Raw genomic sequence first — 20,932 nt, forward strand, 5'->3', positions numbered from 1 at the left:
GAAAGCCAAAATGCATGTTACTGGCAGTGCTTAGAACTGAATCCAGCTTTCTTAACATCTTTGAATGTCACTGCTTTCTTTGCATGGAAGGTTTGTATGGATTTACAATATTTTCAAGCAATTAATTCGAACAGAGAAGTGCATGTCTGTCAACAGGTGTTGATGGGAAATACCAATAATTCAATAGGTATTAAAATAAGTGTCCAGTATTGATCTGATACCCTTGGAGCTTTTTTTTTTAAAAAAAACAACAACCCAACAACAACACCACCCAGTGGTGATTATGGCAGGCTGATAGAAGCCCTTTGTTGAGTTTTTCTTTTTAAACTATATTATAGTTATAACAAGCAACCAACACACCCCTTCACGCCAAAATAATAATACAACCAGCCTAAGATCAGTACAAAATACAAGAAACAGCAACCCCGTATGTACTCAAATTTAATGCTCACTGTTTTTGGCTAAATTATGTTGCGAAAATTAAGGTGCACATTAGATGCAATGCCACATTTACATTCACCAGCTAATACTTCTTTGGTTTCAAGGTTCTGAAAATTGAGGTACGCATTAGATTTGATGGTGCATTAGACTTGAGTAAATATGGTAAAAAAAATACTCAACACAATAAAACCAACACCTCATCGCAACTGATCCTGCTAGTCTAAATGCCACAGTGTATGCTGTTTTACTGGCTATCAGTTACATAGTTCTGTTATGTTCCACTGGTACATCAGTGTGAGTCAACATTGCTATGCCTAGAACAGCGTTGACCTGGCAAACTTTAGTCTTAGGTGGTACAAATTTGGGCAGAAATGAATTGTGACAGATGTAAAACAACACATGTAAGCGTCACCTTGAGGGCTTTTCACCTGATACAAAGCTATGTTAGGAAGGTGGGTTTGTTGCACTAATGAGCATAGCAGATTGGCTCTTTCCATTTTAAAAAAAAAATGCAATTTTAAAAATGTGTATCTAGTTTCAAGTGCGTAATTGTGTGGTTTGCTTGTAAGTTTAAATTAGACTCTGTCTGAAAATTTGTTCTCGTTTCTGTCTTGTTTTATCATTCATAATTTTATCAAACTTTATAGTCTGCACAATGTTTGGAATTTTAAAAGTTTCTCCATTTGTGCCTACCTAGATATTGTGAGGAAGATATTTAAAGAAAAGGGCATCGTCACAGGAGATGATAAAGCTTTTAAGCCTCACTTGACCTTCATGAAGCTGTCAAAATCGCCAAAACTACGAAAACAGGTGCAGTCACTTTGTACATCACAATATCTATACAAATGGTGGGGGAATGCTATGACCTTTAAGAAATTGTACTGTAAAGGAGGTTCAAATTTCCAAACACAGTAACCCAGAAGTTAAGTAGTGATGCTTAAAAATACAGTGGTACTTTGGTTTAAGAACAGTCCGGTTTAAGAACGATTTGGTTTACAAACTCCGCAAAACCGGAAATAGTGTCCCAGTTTGAGAACTTTACTTTGGTCTAAGAATGGAATCCGAACAGTGGAAGGGCACCAGTAGCAGGAGGCCTCATTAGGGAAAGTGCACCTCGGTTTAAGAATGGTTTTGGTGTAAGAATGGACTTCCAGAATGGATTAAGTTCGTAAACTGAGCTACCACTGTATATATTATTTTGGGCAGTATCCAAGGCATTTGTTCCATTAGTGCAAGAATTCTCCCTCTATGCCCTCCCCAAATCTGTTCCAGAGGGTTGGCTGTGTGGCAAACTCCCTGAATATTGATGGGGGCAAGATAATGTGACAGTGTTTTGGGTGATTTAAAAGTTAGACACTCCTGTCAGTAACGCTGGAGAAAGATTTTCTGCATGTGGTAGCATTTACTAATATCCAGCAACAAGAACTCTTAATGTGAAATGAAAATCTGTGACCACTTATTCACCAACCAGAGGATCAAAGTAAGGATGAGGCATGTTGGAAACCAAACTGGAATTTTTAAACACACTCAATGAGGGTTACAGCTTAATGGTTACTCTGATAAGACACAGCTCTTAGTTTTGGTCAAAGCCACTTTAGAGAAGTTTTATTTTAAATCTGTTTCTAATTAAACTGATTCCTCCTGGAATGGTTATTTCTTCTACTATGCTAGTAAAACTCTAATGCAAATGTCCACACTGAATTGCAACAATTAAATTATATCTCCTCAGTGTAGTGTATAAACATTTAAAGTATTATCATGATTTATATTAACCAATTTCTCCTGAATGTGTTCTGAGGCTATAGATAATAATCTGCCAAATTTCTTTCCTTTATAATAATTCAACATTGTTTGGTTGTGTAGCCTGTTTTAGGTTTTTTTTAGAGTATAATAAACATACTTAAGGCATACTTAAGTTCATATTTATTCTTTTTTTATATTATTCAACAATAATTTGTTTAAACAGTAAAGAGAAAGTTTATGTAAAACTGAACAATAACAATGAATAGAACTTAGAACACAAATATAATATTTTAATAGGCTTATTTAATTTTACCTAATAAACAATTCAATTATTTAAAGTAATTTATTTTTCTTATATTTATTAGTATTATGCACCTGAAGATGTATGCTTCTCTTTCAAATAATCTTTCCAAATATCGCTTATTGTTACTATAGAATTTCTTCATTACCTAAGTAATGCAGTGAAGGCCAGCGAGTTGTCTAAAGATCCCTAGCAGTTTTCTCTCCTAGGACATGAGCACTTTCAAGCATCCTTTTCCTTCTGCCTTTCCCAAGGCATTTCTGCCACTACATTGTGGTAGTGTGTCAAGCACCTGGTATGCATGGCTGCATTCATTTTGGTGGATCACAAGTTGTTCAGGCTTCTTTGACATCTATAGATGAATTAACTTGAGCAAGGACTCCCGTTTCATTTGTTTGTCATAATCAACTAAGCACAAGCAATTCAGTACATGTTATGCCTTTTTAATAGGGTGCAATATGGTTGCTGAAGAGGGCAGCACCTCTTCACTCATAAACTCCTTTAAATCCAGTTGAGGATTATCGAGATCCAGGGAGAGGAATTTATCTATCAGAGATTTGCAACTTTGCAACTGTTTCTCCTTTGAAGAATGGTCAGTGTGTTGGATGGGTTTCCCATTGCGGAGCAACTCTGACACTTCTACTCCTCGGGCAATCAGTTTAGGTGGCATGCCAGCCAAATCTGCAATATTAGCTGCATGGCTGACAGTGGACATGCCTTCTTTGATCCGGTAGAAAAACACAAGTTCATCTCCATCTTGGTGGGTGTCCATAGTCAGATACTGCAGAAGAGGACTGTCAGGCAGGAGATTCAGCTGCATCAGGCTGTGGAAATTAGTGGCAACAAAAATGTGTGGGCATTGGGTTGCTTGTCTAATCCAGTACCTTAGCACAGCAGCCAGAAGAGAGAGGCCATCTACTGTGTTTGTGCCTTTGCCAAATTCATCAATGAGCACCAAAGACCTTTCAGTGGCATTGTTTACTGCCTTGGCTACTTGGTTAAGATCAATCATGAAAGTGGACAGTCCTAGAGATACTGACTCTCTGCTATGGATCCTGGTGTAGATTCCATCCACTGCCCCTATCTCAGCTTCAGCAGCAGGAACGTAGCTTCCAATTAGGGCCATAAATGTAATAATGCCTATCTGCTTTAAATATACACTCTTTCCAGATGAATTGGGTCCGGTGAGGATCTTAATCCGGCCATGCGTTTCAGTGCTCTCCGCTGAGTTGGGAAAAAAGGTCTTTGCACATAACTCCATCAGTGGATGCCTTCCATCCTTAATACGGATCGTGTGGGAGTGAGAGAAGCATGGACGGATATATCCGTTCTCACGAGCCATCACTGCTAAAGAGAGCAACACATCTAAGTGTGCTGTGTATTCAATCACATCACTAAGTACTGCAGACTTTTCCAAAATCTTAGTCTGTAGCTGGTCCATGATCAGTATTTCTTGATCCCTTATTTCACAATGAAGATCACCAAGCAAACTATCCAGTTCCTTTGTCCTGGCACTGCGGTAGTGAAGCTTTTCTTCTGACAAGAACATGAAATCTAGTCCCTCAATCTCAAAGTCACTCATTTCCACCATTGTGGGCAGCCGTGGAATGGAGAGTAAGAATCCTATTAAGGGAATATAAATAACGGTACAGGATGGAATTCTATTATCCAGGTCCTCCAGTTCTTTTCGGGCCACCTCTGTAAGGAAGGCTGAAAGCCCCATCAGCTTTCGTTTCTTTTCATCAATGGTGGGATCTACATTTGGTCTGACAGTGAAGTGGTTTGCTGAGATACTGCCTTCAAAATCTACCACTTTGCTGATTAGGCTGGCAATATAGTGTAGATCTTCAGTGAAGACTTGTGAAATAGTCTGGAAGAGCTCAATGGTATTGGGCAGAGAGCGACATGTATCTCTGAGGCATACAGCACTGTAAACGGTTTTGTACAGTGCTTGCCAGTCACTTACCTTAGTGTTAGAAACAGCCATGCGCCTAAGGATCAGGGGTACATTTTTAATATTTTTGAGGCATTCCTGTAGGGTCAGAACTATTTCATGATTCCGAGCTAATAGGAAAAATTGGATAACATCAAGACGTTTGTTCAGTTCTGTCAAATTGCGCGTGGGTCTCATGAGCCACAGTCTCATCAGCTTCTCTCCCCACTTGCATCTACAGTGGTTCAGAATCCCATATAAGCTGAGTCCTTCTTTTTTCCCACTGGCTTGTTTATACACAGAAGGATGCACTTCACTTTTAAATATCTGCAGCACAGAGTAAGCATCTTGATCTACGTGTACAATATCTGTCAGTACAAACTTTTTAAAGGCAAGGATAGGAACATTGATACTACTATCTTCCAGTTCAACTCCAACCCTCCTCCTGTCAAGAAACTTCAGCAATCCTCCTAGCACTCTTACCACGAGTGGGCTCTCAAAAGGAATAATAGACGACAAGTAGAGGATTTTCTCAGTTGCTGTCATGTCAGAGGGGACAAAAGGGAATTGCCTCGATAGGATCCTTTGCTTGCTTACTTCTAAACCAAAATCCATATTTGGATACAGGACAACCTCTGGCTTTCCTCCTTCCTGATGTTCTCCCATAGTATTACCTAAATTGGTCAGGAATTTGGCTATGCTATAATCTTGCTTAGCACTACTTAATATGTATTTGGGAAGTACTTCATCAACCACTTTCTGGAGCAGCTTAAGGTCTTCATTGTCTGGTGTGTCAGCCATAAAGTAGATAGAGCAGTCTCCAGTGTCATAGTAGGCAATACCCAGCTCTCCTCCATACCACAATACACACATGCAGATCTCATGCTGTTCTTGTTCATCTTCTTGATCAATGGTAGGCAATGGTTGGGGTTGGCAGTTGGTGGCAAAAGAAGCAGTAGCACTCATTTTTAACAGAATTCTAGAAGATATGTGGCTGGGTAAACAAAACATTCTTTTTAGTGTTTCATTCTTTAACTCCCCCACTTTTCCTCACAAAGCTACCCCTCCCATATTAACCTATGATATCACTGTTCTTATTTCTTACATGGCCTTGTTATATTTTATCTTACTCTGTGCATTCCCCTCTCACTATATATGTCTCCTAATCAGTTGCAGAAAAAAAGTGGGCAGATCACCCAAGACCTCACTTCTGGTAGGCAAGGAGTATCTAGTTTGCAGTGTTAAGGCAGGTGTCTAGTTCTGAGATGCACATTTACTGCAATACCACACTCATGACCTGGTTGAGGACAAGCAAAGTGTCACTTTCCTTAAACAAATTCACATTGTTTCTTCCATTGCAGAACCCTTCCCTAATAACAAGTTCTGTTAATAGCCAATTTCACAAAGTAGCACCTTAAATTAAAATTGCAGAAATAGGTCCCCCAATCACACTATAATGTTTTTTCAACATTATTCTCTATGTGTAGTAAGGTAAAGTATCTGCTTGCATATATATGTATGATAGAAAGATCAGGTGGTACTTCTGTGTTTGAGCATTTCCTCATGTGTGCAATGTGGTATGCTTCAAAGTTGTAAATGAAAGAGAGAATGGTATGAATGAATGAAGAGAGGTATTGTATATGTGTTGATGGAAGTGAATGAGTGAGTCTGCAACGAGGAAAGAGGGAAATGGAACATCACCCTTTCCTACCTTTCTTTCTTTGCCGCATATGCTATAGAAACAAAACAAACAACAACAAAAATAACTGTTACAACAGTTGTCTAACAACAAAAATAACTCTTACAGCTACATTTGAAAAAAAATCACAAGATTATTAGACACAAAAGGCACCAGAAGGATTCTATGATTGATTGATTGATTGATTAAGTTAGTATTTTGTGAAGACGATGCAGGTAACTCACAACTTATACTCATTTAACTTGTGCACATTCAGCTTTACATGCTTGGGGGTGGGGAATAAAAAAATAAAATAAAATGGGGTGGACACCAGGGGAAAAAAAACAAACTTTTGCAATCCCAGTCACCACTGCACCCAGTGTGTTTTGACCATACACCATTTTGGCTTTAGGCACTATCCCCAGAATGTAAGCCTCATTTAAGTTTAGAGTCAGCTATACTGTAATAATCTTACCTGAATTCTTCTTAAGTTGCTAATTGTGAACAGTCACTGTTTGAAGAGTCTAGAGAAAACAGATAGATTATACAGAATAGGTAGAATCAGATGCTTTTGGACCTTTATAGAAATATGAAAGGTAGCTAATAAACTGTTCAAGAAGTGGTTTTGAATGTACAGGAGAGTGAGCTGGACTTTGATATGAGACTAACCACTAGAAAGTATAATTAAGAGGAGGTTCCTCATTCTTTAGCATGAAAGTAATATTTTACAACATGGCTTTTGCAAGCAAAATAACATGAAAAATGTGAACAAGGTAGTTTTCCTTCTACACAGAACAAGTAGAGAGCTTGAAGAATATTTAAATACAAAAACATAGTTAATCATATGCATGTGAGGCCTCTTGAGTTCAGTGTTTCAGCATATATGATATAGTGGTTAGATAAGAGATCAGTATCCAACCGTTGAGTGAATCAATGTGATCCATTTGGGGTCTTATTCTCAAATTTGGTGTACTAGTTTCTATAAAACTCATTATGAATTTGTGCGTGTGTTTGGAAATAGTTGTCTGCTTTACCAGATTACGGTTGTACGTAGTGTTTGAAAAGCCACAAAACCTATCAAAGGTTTGGCAAGCCTTATAACGATCATGGGAACCAGGCAGAGGGCCTTCTCGGTTGTGGCGTCTGCCCTGTGGAATGCCCTCCCATCAGATGTCAAGGAAATAAACAACTACCTGACTTTCAGAAGACATCTGGAGGCAGCCCTGTTTAGGGAAGTTTTTAATGTTTGGTGCTTTATCGTGTTTTTAATATTCTGTTGAGAAGCCCAGCCAGATGGGTGGGATTTAAATAATAAATTATTATTATTATTAGGTTGAAAACATCAACCCTGGTTTGAAAACTAATTAAAAATGCTTTGCGAATTATGTTTCTGTTGCTCTCTTATTGTAACATTGGCTAGAGATTATAATTAGACAAGGCTACAGGATACTATGAAGCTGGTTTATATCCCTTTACTGCAGACAAACCTTATGTCCCCTCAAGCAGACAAAGATGTCTGAATAAGAGCTTAAAAAAAAAGTGGAGGGAAACCAGAGCTCCCTCATAATATAACCACTGCTGGACCATTCCAGCCTGCTGTGGGGGGGGGGGGGGGGAGACGGTTAGATACTTTAACGCTTTCCCTCATAAAATACTACTGCATATAAAACGAAATGTCCCTTGCCAGTTATGGAGTAATTCTGGTATGTTTTTCCTCAATATACCATAGACTGTGTAACAGGATATTTGTCCTGTCAGGATATTGTATTACGGCAGTGCCCCTTTAGTTCAGGTTCCACCAAAAGCCTCAAAATTATCTTCTTAAAGGTAATTGTAGTTAAGTGGCATAAACATTGTTTAAATAGATAAAAATTCTATAGCTTCTAAAAATGATACCTGTTGAGCTTATAGTTCGCAACATGACATATGTGAGGTTTATGAATGTGTCACCTTGCAAACCCAATAAAAATTGTCTCAAAAATGCTGAAGATTAATACTTGGGAGTATATACCTCAAAGTGACAGTTTTTGCTCCAGTATTTATACAGGCATATTTCTTTACAGTTGTGTGGTAAACTACTCATGTATTCAAGCTTGTTAAGGAAGACATGTCTTCATGGCTTTGGTGAAGTTATGAATGTCAAAAGTTCAAATGTCAAAAGACTTTTCTGCCCCATTAAAACCCATGGTAGTAACTACTGGCAAAATAATACGTGGTGTGTTTGTAATTTAAATACTGATGTTCGAAATCCCCACTCAGCCATGAAGCTCGCTGGGTGACCATGGGCCAGTCACTCAAACTCCGCCTTGCCTACCTCACAGGGTTGCTGTAAAGATAAATGGGAAGCAGCAGAACTGTAGGGGCCACCTTGAGCTCCATGGAGAGAAAGTGGAATATAAATGTAATAAATGAAATAAAATAAACGTAGAGATTATCACAGCTTTTGCGGAGGGAGTCTGCTAGTAATTTAATTTAATTACAGTTTATGACAATGCGGTGCAGAAGTTGCTAGGCTTTGGGGGCCTGTGGGCACATTTGGAAAACTAAGAAGAAAAGAAGAGTTTGGATTTGATACCCCGCTTTATCACTACCCGAAGGAGTCTCAAAGTGGCTAACATTCTCCTTTCCCTTCCTCCCCCACAACAAACACTCTGTGAGGTGAGTGGGGCTGAGAGACTTCAAAGAAGTGTGACTGGCCCAAGGTCACCCAGCAGCTGCATGTGGAGGAGCGGAGACGCGAACCCGGTTCCCCAGATTACGAGTCCACCGCTCTTAACCACTACACCACACTGGCTCTAAGAAACTGTTGTAGGCATCACCTCACAACTGCACACCCTCAACTGCACACACACATCTCACAACCACACATGAACACACATTTTGAGGAAGCATAATTTGTGACATTACACAACATCAATATGGATCACAGGGCCTGTCTGATAAGGCATTAGCATTATTTTTCAGTTTTCTGGCTTTGAAGAGCTTGAGCCAGTATGACATAGGCTTAAATTAGCAAGGTTTTAAAATCATTGTATTGTATTGATCCTGCAGATATTTAACTAACTTCTGCAAATTATACTTGAGTTATAAGAGTCAGTGTTGCATTAGGGGTTATCAAGACTCATGTGGAGTTAACATCATTTACCACTAGATGTCAGTGACATTTCAAGAATTAGGAAAAGCAAAGTAATATTTTGAACAGTGAGCAAATATTCTGTCCAAATATATTCTGACACACTTGCTTTGTTTTTACCTCAGAAAGCTTCTTCAAAAGTACTTGAATAAAAAGAAATGCAGAATTATTATTACTATTACAACTACTACTACTACTATTTCTGTATTTCTTTTCCTTCCAGTCTGGAGCCCAGGGCAGTGTACAGCATTAATAAAAACAGTCAATTAAAAAATTATTACGTTAAAGGCAATTAAAAAAACTCATTGCATTCAACAGAACCCAAATTAAAACTGCAGCAACATATTTCAACTGCTGGAACATTTATCTCCCCAAAACACAGATGAACAAGTATATATTTAGCTGATACCTAAAGACTACCAATGAGGAGGACAGCTGTACTTTTCCAAGAAGGCAATTCTATAATGCACTGAATAATTCTAACAGATATGATAAAGGAACCATGCAATACGTAGAATTAAATTTGAAACAGCTGACCATAGCATCTTTCTATTACTTGTCTTTAAAATTGCTTATTTTAAATGACCAAGCCAAATTTATATGCCTATGGTATGCCAGTATTTTAATGGAATAATACTCATTAAATAATCAGGAGCCAGCTGTTTACCTCGACAGGTGCCCAATAATGCTAATCTCTGATTTAATTAATGTTGTGCTGATACCATTTACTGGTTATACCAGACAAAATGTATTGTACCAATCAACTGAGTATAGGATTTCTCTGTATTGATGTTCATCCTGACCCAACAGAAGTGATCTATAGCTGGTAACAGGTTTTCATTCACAGATCTCTACTACTGACAGACAAAAAGACGCTAGGAGAGTGGGCAACTGCTTTAGGTATGGCATTTAAATATAGTACTTAAGTTTCTGCAGCTGCAATGGACTCATCAGCTGGATTATTAGCCAGCAAGACTATCAAGTTTTATTTCAGAATTTCAGCATGTTGAAACTTTGGTCAGTAGAACCAATAGGAAAATATTATGAAAATCTAGTTAGTCTATAAAGTGCTGTGCACATTGATGGTGCTGTATTACTCTTCTGCCTCCTTGTTAGATCATGTATTTTTTCTTTACTGTTTTAAGGGAGTGAAAAGAATTGACCCAACCTTATTTGAGAATTTCAAAAACCATCATTTTGGAGATGAATCCATGAAGCGTCTAGATCTTTGCTCAATGTTGAAAAAGAAGCAGCCTAATGGCTACTATCACTGTGAGTCCTCTATCATAGTAGGTAAGTGCAATATATTTCTTATGCTTTTCTGAGTTAGCTGTAAGTGAAATGGCTTTTTGTTATGTTCACTCATCCTCCTACTTCTTTCATGACCAAAGGAGTGTAGCATATGCGTGGACCTTTTGCTTAGTTCTTCAAGATTTCTTAACACAAACGCAGTGCCAAGAATGCAGCTTAAATAATGTTTCCGGTCAAGGCTTTGAAACTTGTTCACATAATATTGCCTCTTCCTCAATTTATCTTCTTAGAAAAGTCAGATTAAACGGGAAATAATAGGCACTGTTTCAATTTATAATTGCCAGGGCTGTAAACTTCAAGCAACTTGATTGATGGATTAAAAAAAATTAAAGCTTTACATTAACATTAAAATTGCTTTCCCCCTCCTGGATTAATAGGAGAGGCTGTGACTGAGGGAAAGTTGCATGCAGGAGGTTCCTATATCCCACGCCATTGTGTGTACATGGAAAAACAGCACACTTAAAAATGACTTACGAATGGGAAGCCAGCTTATATTTTTCCTTTCCATGTGAAACTACTCTAGCTTTCTAACAATGAGAACCAGAGCCAACTGAAGCAAACAGTGTTCAGTGTCAATAATTCATTTAAGTCTGGATCTTCCACAATACTAATAAGTTTCATTTTTAAAAGCCATTTGGATTTTAGCAGAGATGGCCTTTCTTTAGGGTGGCCTAGTGTCCTCTTCCATACCAGACAGCCAGCTGCTTGGGATTGTGCCCCTTTTCCCTGTTCATCCAGTAAAATTCATGAAACTGGCACTTAGGGAAGGGGTTTTGGAGGTGGACAGGGGGTCGTGATCTGACCTTCCTTTCTTTTTAAATGCCAGATCTGGTTCCAAGTGCCTCTTACCGCTTACAAAGCAGCACTGTTGTTGTTTTTTAAAGGTAATGAAATCTATTTATTTTTAACGTACTGTATTGACAGCAGGTCAAGCTTGTTGCTGTGTGTGAAAGACGTGAGGACATTTCCTTAAGGACAACTGCCAAAGGAAATGCAAAAAGAAAAAGAAAAAGCTGCCAGTGGATAGAACTGCGTCTATCTGTGCCACATTAAGAGGGAACAGAAGCAGCTCTGCACCCAGAGCAAAAGCAACAGCTTTGACAGAAGTAGTAGTAGTAGGAATACCAAACAGCTGCTAGGGAGCAACAGTGAAGGACAGAGAGGACCACCAGAATGGGAGACAGAGGAGGAACTGGTTTGGGGTGATATTGGAGTGAGATGCAAATTAAATAAATTTATTTTCAACAGTTGAATGCCATTTGTTTATTATTAATTTCTCACACAGGTGAAACTATTCTCTTCCTGCAATATCCTAAAAAGGCTTTAATCAATATATTTCTTTATTTGTAGAAAGCCAGGTGACTAAAGCATAATTAATCAACTTACAACCCTTATAATTACTGCAGCATACAGAGGACTAAAGCAGAGTAAAGTTTTCATTTGCTATAGAAATGTATAAAAGCAGTGGCTTTTATTATTAAGTAACTACATACCACATTTCTATATTACTCAGTAACCAAAGACTTGTATTGTGATGGCAAAAATACCTTTTGGTTAGCCTACAGGACCTTTCTCCATCAGCTTATTTCAATGGGGCGCTTTCCTCAACAGTGAAAAGAACTATACTCTTTACCCTGGGTGTCCCTGACACACCCCAGATGATTTGGTCCTTATGACATTTTTACTGATAATGCTGGTTTGTAACTTTGTAACTTTGCATTGTGAAGTGCTTCACTGTTACTCCAAACGAAAAGTAGTGTAGATATTTTTTAATTAAAATAAATACATACAGATGTGCTAGAAGTAGCATGTTGACTCCAGTTAGAAGCCTCCACTAATGGAAGGCAAGGAGAAATGATTCCTGTTGATTTCTTCTTCTACCTGCAGCCCTCTGTAACCCCATAAACCTAGATTATCCACAGCAGTTGGAAGGTGGCGTATGGAACTACAGGGGAAAGGATGAAGTGGCAAAGCTCTCTTATCCCCATCTTCTGTTAGCAGAGCCTCAGTGAGATCTTCTGTACATGGAAACATTTGTTCTGTTTGCAGAAGGGCATTATTGGATGCAATCCAATACATTACATTTTTAGCCTGAGTAAAATCAATATCCTTTATTGAATTTTATGTTGATAGTCTATAACATTTTCTTAAGGTATTATGGCATAAAGAGGCATTTTATTAGCAAGGGAAAGGTGCTCTTGGAAGTGAGTTTATATATACTAGAAAGATACCGTAATATTTTTTTGCTAATGAAACAGTTCAAAGCAAGTTCAGTATGTTGTTCAGGTTCACTTCTCACCACTGTGTCATTTGATTTTGGCTTTTATTCTGCTTTGGAGCATGCAGCAGAGATTATTACAGTGGTGCCTCGCAAGACGAAATTAATTCGTTCCGCAAGTTTTTTCTTCTTGCGAGTTTTTCATCTTGCGAAGCACGGTTTCCCATAGGAATGCATTGAAAATCAATTAATGCGTTCCTAGGGAAACCGCTTGCCAGGCTGGCGGTGCGGAGAAGGGCTTTTCTCCCCACCGCAAGCCTTCAGGACAGGTACGGGAACAGAGGGGAAGGCGCGCAGCGCTTTCCCTCTGTTCCCGGGGCTTGCGTGGGAGGAGGGTTTTTCCTCCCCACCGCCAACATTCAGAACAGCATTCTGAATGTTGGCGGTGGGAAGGAAAACCCTCCTCCCACCCCAAGTCTTCAGGAAAGCCATCCGAAGCTGGGCGGCGGGAGAAGGTGTCCCCGCCCCCCGCCCGGCATTGGAGCTTCGTTCCGATGCCGGGCGGCGGGAGGAGGCGCCCCCCCCGCCCGGCATCGGAGCTTCGTTCCGATGCCGGGCGGCGGGAGGAGGCGTTCCCCCCCCGCCCGGCATCGGAGATTCGTTCCGATGCCGGGCGGCGGGAGGAGGCGTTTCCCCCCCCGCCCGGCATCGGAGATTCGTTCCGATGTCGGGCGGCGGGAGGAGGCGTCCCCCCCCCGTCCGGCATCGGAGATTCGTTCCGATGCCGGGCGGCGGGAGGAGGCGTCCCCCCCCCGCCCGGCATCGGAGATTCGTTCCGAAGCCGGGCGGCGGGAGGAGGTCCGAGGACAGTGGGGAAGACGTGCTGCGCTTCCCCGCTGTCCCGGAGATTTCCCTATGGGCTGTCGTCTTGCGAAGCAAGCCCATAGGGAAATTCGTTTTGCGAAGCGCCTCCAAAACGGAAAACCCTTTCGTCTAGCGGGTTTTCCGTCTTGCGAGGCGTTCGTCTTGCGGGGTACCACTGTACTAATGTTTATTCTTGCAATTTATATTTTGGGCTCTGAGTAAAAATAACTGTCAAATATAACATGGCTAAACAATTGCAATCAGTTTTTCCACGTGGCCTTCTATTTTTTATTTTTTTTAATCATGCTTAATGCCAATTTTGAAATGCATTCGCATCCTCAGTTTTCATGTTTGTTTGAACAAGCAAAAGGTAATGGGGCTTCTATGGGCCTTTAATTAGTTTATTCCTGCATCAATCCTTATTTAGTAAGTTCCTGTTTCCTGCAGCATGTACCGGTATGTGTGTCTATTCCTGTGTCATCTATGCTGCATTTGCTCATTGTGCGTTTACTGTCAGAACAATTGCTCATGCTTTATTCTATTCTTATTCTATTCAAGTTCCCCCACTATAGGAAAGAAAGCTGCCTTATTATTTCTAAGAATACAGTTCTGGGGCAGCAGGGCAGAGCCTTGGTCATGTTGCTCCATAGACAGTGATGGCCTATTTTATCTTGCAGTACAATGAGACAGGAATTAAGTTGTCAAGACCTGATGTAGAAAAATTCACTGTGCTACTTCAGATTGCAGGATGCGAATCAAATTTTAAGTTCTCTCTCTGTTAAAAAGAAAGCGAGGAAAACTCAATGCAAGTAGAAACTAGCAGAGCAGGAAAAGAGGTGACCTAGAATCTTTCACCCTAGCATTAGCAGGATGCCTCCCCATAAGTTTTTTTGTGGAGGAGTATTAAAAAATGTGATGCGACTCTATGCAATCTCAGGTAGGTACTGTCCACCCTTAGCACCTCAAATTCTACCACCTCATTCTGCATGTGTAAACCAGGCAATGTCACTGTCTTTCAGTGGTTTATGTGAAATACAGTTGAAAGTTGTTTCTTCAGTAGAAAGAGATGGTGCTTTAAATCTTTCATGATTTCATTTATACCTTTTGTTCTTCACTGCCAGCGATATCAGTCCTGATGAGACTGATGGGGAAAAGGCTATGCTGGAAATGAAGTCAGCCGAGTGGCGTGAGATCAGAGTGGGCAGATAGGGGAAGTGTTAAGACTTCCACATGTTTCAAGGAAAACATTTTAAGGTCAGATCATGTTTTCACATTCAGCAGCTGATAAATAAATGTGTGAGAAACTGAAGGATCCAGAGCGGCAAAGAAAAGGCCTAAGGTTTCAAAGTGAGCCAGGACATTCTTACCATTGTAACTTCTGACTAAATTCTCATTAAGCTGTCCTGTATTTTTCACAGGACTGCACACAATGGCTTTCCAAATTGGTCCTCCGTTTCTTTGTTAAAAAATCATAGGTATTGCTCATGAGCGCTTTTATTTTTAAACCAAAAAGTGCCGCTCTAGTATATTTATAGTGAATTGAATATGAAAGAAAAAGATCTGAAAAGACGTGACAGCAATATTTGTTTCGCACTCCCTAATTAGAAGCTTCATTATTTTGATACCTCAGGAAGATACGGTGCAAAAATAAAACATCTGTAAAGGGCTCAGTTACTACTTATAGCTCTAAACAGGTTTGTTTTAACTCCCCTTCTTAATGATGGCTATTAGTACATACATAGAAAGATAGATAGTGTTTTGGAACAGGTGCTTGATGCAACTATCAGCTGTCTCCTGTCTTCCTCAGTATGCGATAAGTTACTTATGTTTTGCATATGTATGCTGTTATAGGGAAGCAAGAACTCTCTCCCCTTTTCATCCTCTTACTCCTGTTTCACAGCTATCTGTCTGTCAGTGTTTGCAGTATTGCACTATTACCACTGAGGTCAAGCTTCCAGCCCTGTGCTGATTCTTGTGTATTTCCCATTATAAACTGTACTGTGGGTAAATTCATACAACCAGTGCTGTTTTCTAGAAAAAGAGGTGTTGTACCTCACCATGAACACCTCCCTCATTCTCGTAGAATGGCAATGGTGCCCAGCTGAGAGGTGCCAGAACTGAGTTCTTGTAAGTTGTGGCTGGAAAAAAAGACTTGCATATAACTATATTCATTTATTCATTTTTTGCAGTAACAAGTGAAAGCAAATAAATTTCATTTATTTTATTTTTCATAGTTCTAAACCACTTTCCCAGCAAATACTTTCCCGAGTTGTGTTGTCCAAAATATCACAAAGCTTTTAAGGCACCTTGTATCACTTCAAACACAATGCATTCTGAACATGCAGCGTACATGCTAAGATGCAAGTCAGCATGTGTGTTGATGTGAGGCATCAAGTGATGCACATTTATGTGTAAATCAGCTGTTAAAGAATGTGAGGAGACAAACATGATCAGCACCTTCATTTTCTCTTCTTTCAAACTATCAGGCTCTATGTATACACACTCGTATTTACATCCAGTGTGCTGGTTTGGGAAATGATGAGCACACAGCATTAACCACAATCCTTTCTCTATCCCATCATTTCTTATAAAGTACTGTGTTTTGATTAGTTTTCTCCCAAACCAGCTTCAATCCAAATTGAGAAAAAGAACTACTTTAAAGCTGGTAATTTACAAACAGCCTATGTAGTGCTACATAGTTTTCAGTGGACAATGCAGGCACCCTTACTGTTAAGACAGATATTTGGGCGTCAAAAACAAAACATTGAACTCCTGTCTTTCACAATTTGCACACATTTAATCCTTTTTGAATTATCATAGGTGCTAGGGTAGGGGTAGACAGCATCTTAAAAAGAGACATCACCTTGCCGACAAAGATCCGTATAGTTAAAGCTGTGGTTTTCGCAGTAGTGATGTATGGAAGTGAGAGCTGGACCATAAAGAAGGCAGATCGCCGAAGAATTGATGCTTTTGAATTCTGGTGCTGGAGGAGACTCTTGAGAGTCCCATGGACTGCAAGAAGATCCAACCTCTCCATTCTGAAGGAAATCAGCCCCGAGTGCTCACTGGAAGGACAGATCCGGACCTGAGGCTCCACCTCATGAGAAGAGAAGACTCTCTGGAAAAGACCCTGACGTTGGGAAAGATGGAGCACACAAGGAGAAGGGGACGACAGAGGACGAGATGGTTGGACAGCGTTCTCGAAGCTACCAGCATGAGTTTGACCAAACTGCGGGAGGCAGTGGAAGACAGGAGTGGCTGGCGTACTCTGGTCCATGGGGTTACGAAGAGTCAGACACGACTAAACAACAACAACAAGGGTAGGGGTAGGGAACCTCAATGGGGAACTGCAGGCCCTGAGGTTCGATGCAGCCCTTTAGGGTTTACTGACCCTTAGAATTTGCCCTAGGCTACACACCTCTCGATTGCCCTGCAGCACCTGTTCCGTGAGTGCTTTTGCCTTGCTCAAATTGGTCCTTGAACGGTGCTAATGCCCCCTGCTTGCCTAGCAGGAGAGATGTTTGGGTAAAAACCTCTGACTTTTATGTGGTTGGAAGGAGGCCTGTGCAAAAATAATAGTCATCTCACTTGCCCTGCACACTTGTGCCTCTGACTCTGCCCATCACTGCCACATTCCCCACCACTATCACAGGCTTTCTACAAGGGAATGTTCTTCTTGGGCTGAAGAAGGTGCCCCTGTCCTAGGAACCTAGTGGTGTGGGCACATGATTTCTTATTACAGCTACCATGGAAATGTTTTATGAGCCGTAGACTGCATTGCACCTTTTCAACAATGCCATGCTAGGAACTGGACTCAATGAAGAAATTGTTAGCATAATGAAAATAGGCAGGCTTAAGTATACAAATGGCCAAATTCAAGTCACCTAGTGTGTTGCTGGAAGCCAGCACACAGACTCCTGCTACCACAGTGGTGGTCTTCCCACTCCCCCCGTGCTTCCCCCACATCTGCTTTGGAGAGTCAGAACCCCTCAGAACAATACATGGGGAGACTGTTCATATGACCTGAGCCACCTACTCCGGTGTTTAGCTCTCACTTATTTTTATTTCATAGAATGTATATACTGCTTGATTGTAAAAAAATAATAATCATCAAAGTGTTTTATAGTCCACTATATACAAACATTTCCAGTGCCTTCCATATTTATTAAATTATTTCAGCCTTGCCTTTTGTAGCCAAATGGCTTCCAAGGCAGCTTACAGAGATTTTAGAAAATCAAAAGGCAAAATGAAATGTGCAGTACAATACCAGAACAATATAGTTTTTACCTGACATCTGAACGCCAACTGTGAGGAGGCTGAATAAATATCCTAAGGTCGAGTTCAGCTGCTGGGCATCATGACAAAGAAGACCTTCCACTTTACAGCTATGCTTCTGCTGGTTTTGGGGCTCAAATCATGGCCTACATTAATTATCATATTTTTCGGTCTATAAGACACCCCATGTATAAGACGACCCCTATTTTGGGGGACTCCAATTTAAGAAAATGGGGGAAGATGGTCCCCCAAACTTTGGACATTATTTTTTAGGGGGGAAAACCTAGTCTTATACATGGAAAAATACGGTACCTGAGTGCCAGAAAGGATCATATGAGAAGGCCCAGGTAATAACCAGCACATGCTTTTTTAAGGGGAATGCAACACCATCCAAGCAAATCACACACTTTTATCTCAAATAAGCTTTCTTAAAAAACCCCAGATTATCACTGTCTTGCCTGGATAATGGCAATATAAGATAAATAAGAATAAGTATAGGAAAAAGCCATTTTCTTTTCTGTTAAAATGCCAGAATGGCCCTTTTCTTTCTTCAACCTCTGATGGCTATCCAAAGTCTCCAGAGATTACAGAGAATGCTGCATGATTGCGCAGAGATTCTGCTCTGATGGCCATTGCAGCCCTCTGAGGTATTCTAAAATAAGATACACTGTTGAACAGGTCAGTACTTCAGAAATAATGTGAGCATTGCTATTAAAACGTTTTAGGTTTAATGCCACAGCATCTAGGCAACAATATAGAACAGCAGGAAAAGTTCCTTTTGCTGCTTCTAAATCCAAACTGCCTTTGTCTTTAAAGCTTAGTATATATATTGAGGATGAGAATTTTTTGGGAGGGGTGTGGTTGTAAAAAAAAATTATAATTGAGCATCTCCAACTGAGCACAAGATTTGAAATTCCACTACACACTGTCCCAATTATTATTATTACTATTTTTATTTATTTAATTCATATACCACCCTATACCCACAGGTTAGAGATTTTTCCATTGGCTCTGTAAACTTGTTTTTGTTTCAGTTGAGAAGCAACATGCAAGATTCCAGAAAATATTTCTAAAAATAAAATAATTCATCATCCTCATTATTCAGTATGAGGAATGTCTAGCTTCTCTTGTTAAGATACTGTGTGTGGTAGAAAATGGGAACAAAATTCCAGTTTGCTTCCCTGGTTTTACCATCTTTTTAATAATAAATTTCTTAAAAATAGGTTGGATCCAGACTTGTATCGGGTAGACCCCTGCTAATAGGATGCTATAGTTCCTCTGCAGCCCTGTATGTCTCCTGAAAACTTGCTTGGGACGTTGTGAGGGCCCCTGGGACACTGCAGGGGAGAATTGCCATAAACTAGCAGCCTCCTCAGCCCCTCAGCCCCTAAGTTACTGTCCAGAGTAACTTACAGGTAGCAGGACAAGAGCCTCAACTGGATCAGAGTCCAGCCCATGAACAGAGGAGACCTTTCCATTCATGAAGGAGATATCTGGATCTAACATATTGTTTTAACAAAAATTACTAAATGCAAAATGCATGTGCCTACTATGGAGCCCTATGTATCGACTGTCAAATATTTAATAACTTGCACATCAACTATTAAATGCCATCAGCTACCAAATGTCAATTAATGTCAAATACTGGAATTTCTTTGCAAATGTTACCAAAACTTCAAATATTAGAATATTAAAATTTTGACATGAAGACAATTGAGACTTTTTAAAAAAAGAAAATTATTGTCTGCTCTAGTGCTATGAACCACTGTTTTAATGTGATAAAAAATCATAAAGATTGAAGGTTAAGCAACAACCTCCATTTCTCCTACTCACTATGAGAGCATACTGAGCTTTTCTGTTAGTAATTATGATAGAATAGCATTAGCGTTTTTGACCAAACTGCAGGAGGCAGTGGAAGACAGGAGTGCCTGGTGTGCTCTGGTCCATGGGGTCATGAAGAGTCGGACACGACTAAATGACTAAACAACAACAAGCACTAGCGTTATTGTTTCTGGATTTTGCAGGTAATTAATATTCCCATGTAGAAGGGAACACACACACCATTTCTATGAAAACTTACATCTCACACTTTTGATGTCTACACACAATTCCGGGCAGCTTACAACAACTAAAACTAGCCATAAAATACAATAACATTCGGAAACAAAAACAATATAACAGAATCAGAGTAAGTTCAGCCATGAATAAAAACTTACCTATCTGATATGTGTGTTATATGTAATATAAACCCATTGCAAATTACCAAATTCATCATAAAATAATGTAATGCTTAGAATCCATGCTGCATGGTTAATGGTTGCCAAATTCAGACCCAGTGACTATGCATATAGCTGTATGTAAGAGCTCTGGGCAGTTAGAAGGTATGCAGAATAAATGTATTTTCTGTGAAGTGCAGCAAGAGATGTGCTTGCCACAGCAGGCAGAAGTACGGGTTGGGGGGAAATGGTCAGATACTGAAACAGCAGCTGCAGCATATTACCATGCTTCTCTAGGCCTGGGCCAAACTTGGCAAGCCTAGCATATTCTGGACTTTGAATTCCCCCCACCTTACATCCCTACATCCCTTGTAAAGGTATAAGCATTCAAGAGCAGAATAAAGTGTAAGACTTTTATGCAGTGAATATCATTTTAATATATTCAAAATAAAATTTAAAAATAATGGCAACATTTAAGTGAACGCATGAAACTGCTTATAATGAGGAGATCACTTCTCTATCCACACTAGTCTGAAAGTGGCTCTTAGAGACCTCTCATCTTTTTTTAAGCTTGTTCACTGATACCCTTTGGCTAGAGATGCTGAGATTTGAGCCTGTGGGTCTCAGAGGTGACATGATTCTGACTGGAGCTTTGTGAAAAATAACAGTACTTGTCATGCTCCTATCAAACCATGCTTCTCACCAGGCTTCATAATTCCAGTCATCATATCTGCATATTATATGCATATATGTGCAATTGTAACCTGTTTCTTGAAAAGCCTTTTCAAGCGGAAGTGATTGGGAAGCAGCAGGTGTGTG

General features: G+C 39.9%; 2 protein-coding genes across 13 annotated transcripts in view; one reads left to right on the forward strand and one right to left on the reverse strand.

Moving 5' to 3' along the window:
• Positions 1-20,932, forward strand: part of AKAP7 (A-kinase anchoring protein 7) — an 80,407-nt gene that overhangs the window by 38,684 nt on the left and 20,791 nt on the right. For 3 of the 6 annotated variants that reach the window (XM_080999711.1, XM_080999710.1, XM_080999716.1), the window contains exons 6-7: positions 1,139-1,251; positions 10,375-10,522. In XM_080999711.1, the coding sequence (XP_080855837.1) occupies positions 1,139-1,251; positions 10,375-10,522 (261 nt within the window). Of the gene's footprint in view, positions 1-1,138; positions 1,252-10,374; positions 10,523-11,366; positions 11,425-11,464; positions 11,794-20,932 lie in introns of those variants that run through there. The other 3 variants (XM_080999713.1, XM_080999714.1, XM_080999715.1) reach the window with 3 other exon arrangements.
• On the reverse strand, positions 2,348-8,427 carry MSH5 (mutS homolog 5). Of its 7 annotated transcripts, none has more exons than XM_080999596.1 (4): positions 8,108-8,400; positions 6,572-6,620; positions 5,927-6,000; positions 2,348-5,412 (listed from the first exon to the last, which is right to left on the reverse strand). In XM_080999596.1, the coding sequence occupies exon 4, from the start codon at positions 5,382-5,384 to the stop codon at positions 2,919-2,921; it is 2,466 nt and encodes an 821-aa protein (XP_080855722.1). In that variant the 5' UTR covers positions 5,385-5,412; positions 5,927-6,000; positions 6,572-6,620; positions 8,108-8,400; the 3' UTR covers positions 2,348-2,918. The 7 variants fall into 7 exon arrangements, with proteins under 7 accessions (XP_080855722.1, XP_080855719.1, XP_080855721.1 ...); XM_080999593.1 differs by lacking the exon at positions 5,927-6,000 and adding an exon at positions 6,130-6,151; XM_080999595.1 differs by lacking the exons at positions 5,927-6,000; positions 8,108-8,400 and adding exons at positions 6,130-6,151; positions 7,584-7,743.

This window comes from Podarcis pityusensis (genome assembly GCF_964106645.2).
Source record: "Podarcis pityusensis genome assembly, chromosome: 3".
In the NCBI taxonomy this organism is placed as follows: Eukaryota; Metazoa; Chordata; class Lepidosauria; order Squamata; family Lacertidae; genus Podarcis; species Podarcis pityusensis.

What these genes read in the sequence shown, in the direction of transcription:
- MSH5 (XM_080999599.1), bottom strand. Translation starts at nt 5,384, where the DNA reads ATGAGTGCTACTGCTTCTTTTGCCACCAACTGCCAACCCCAACCATTG.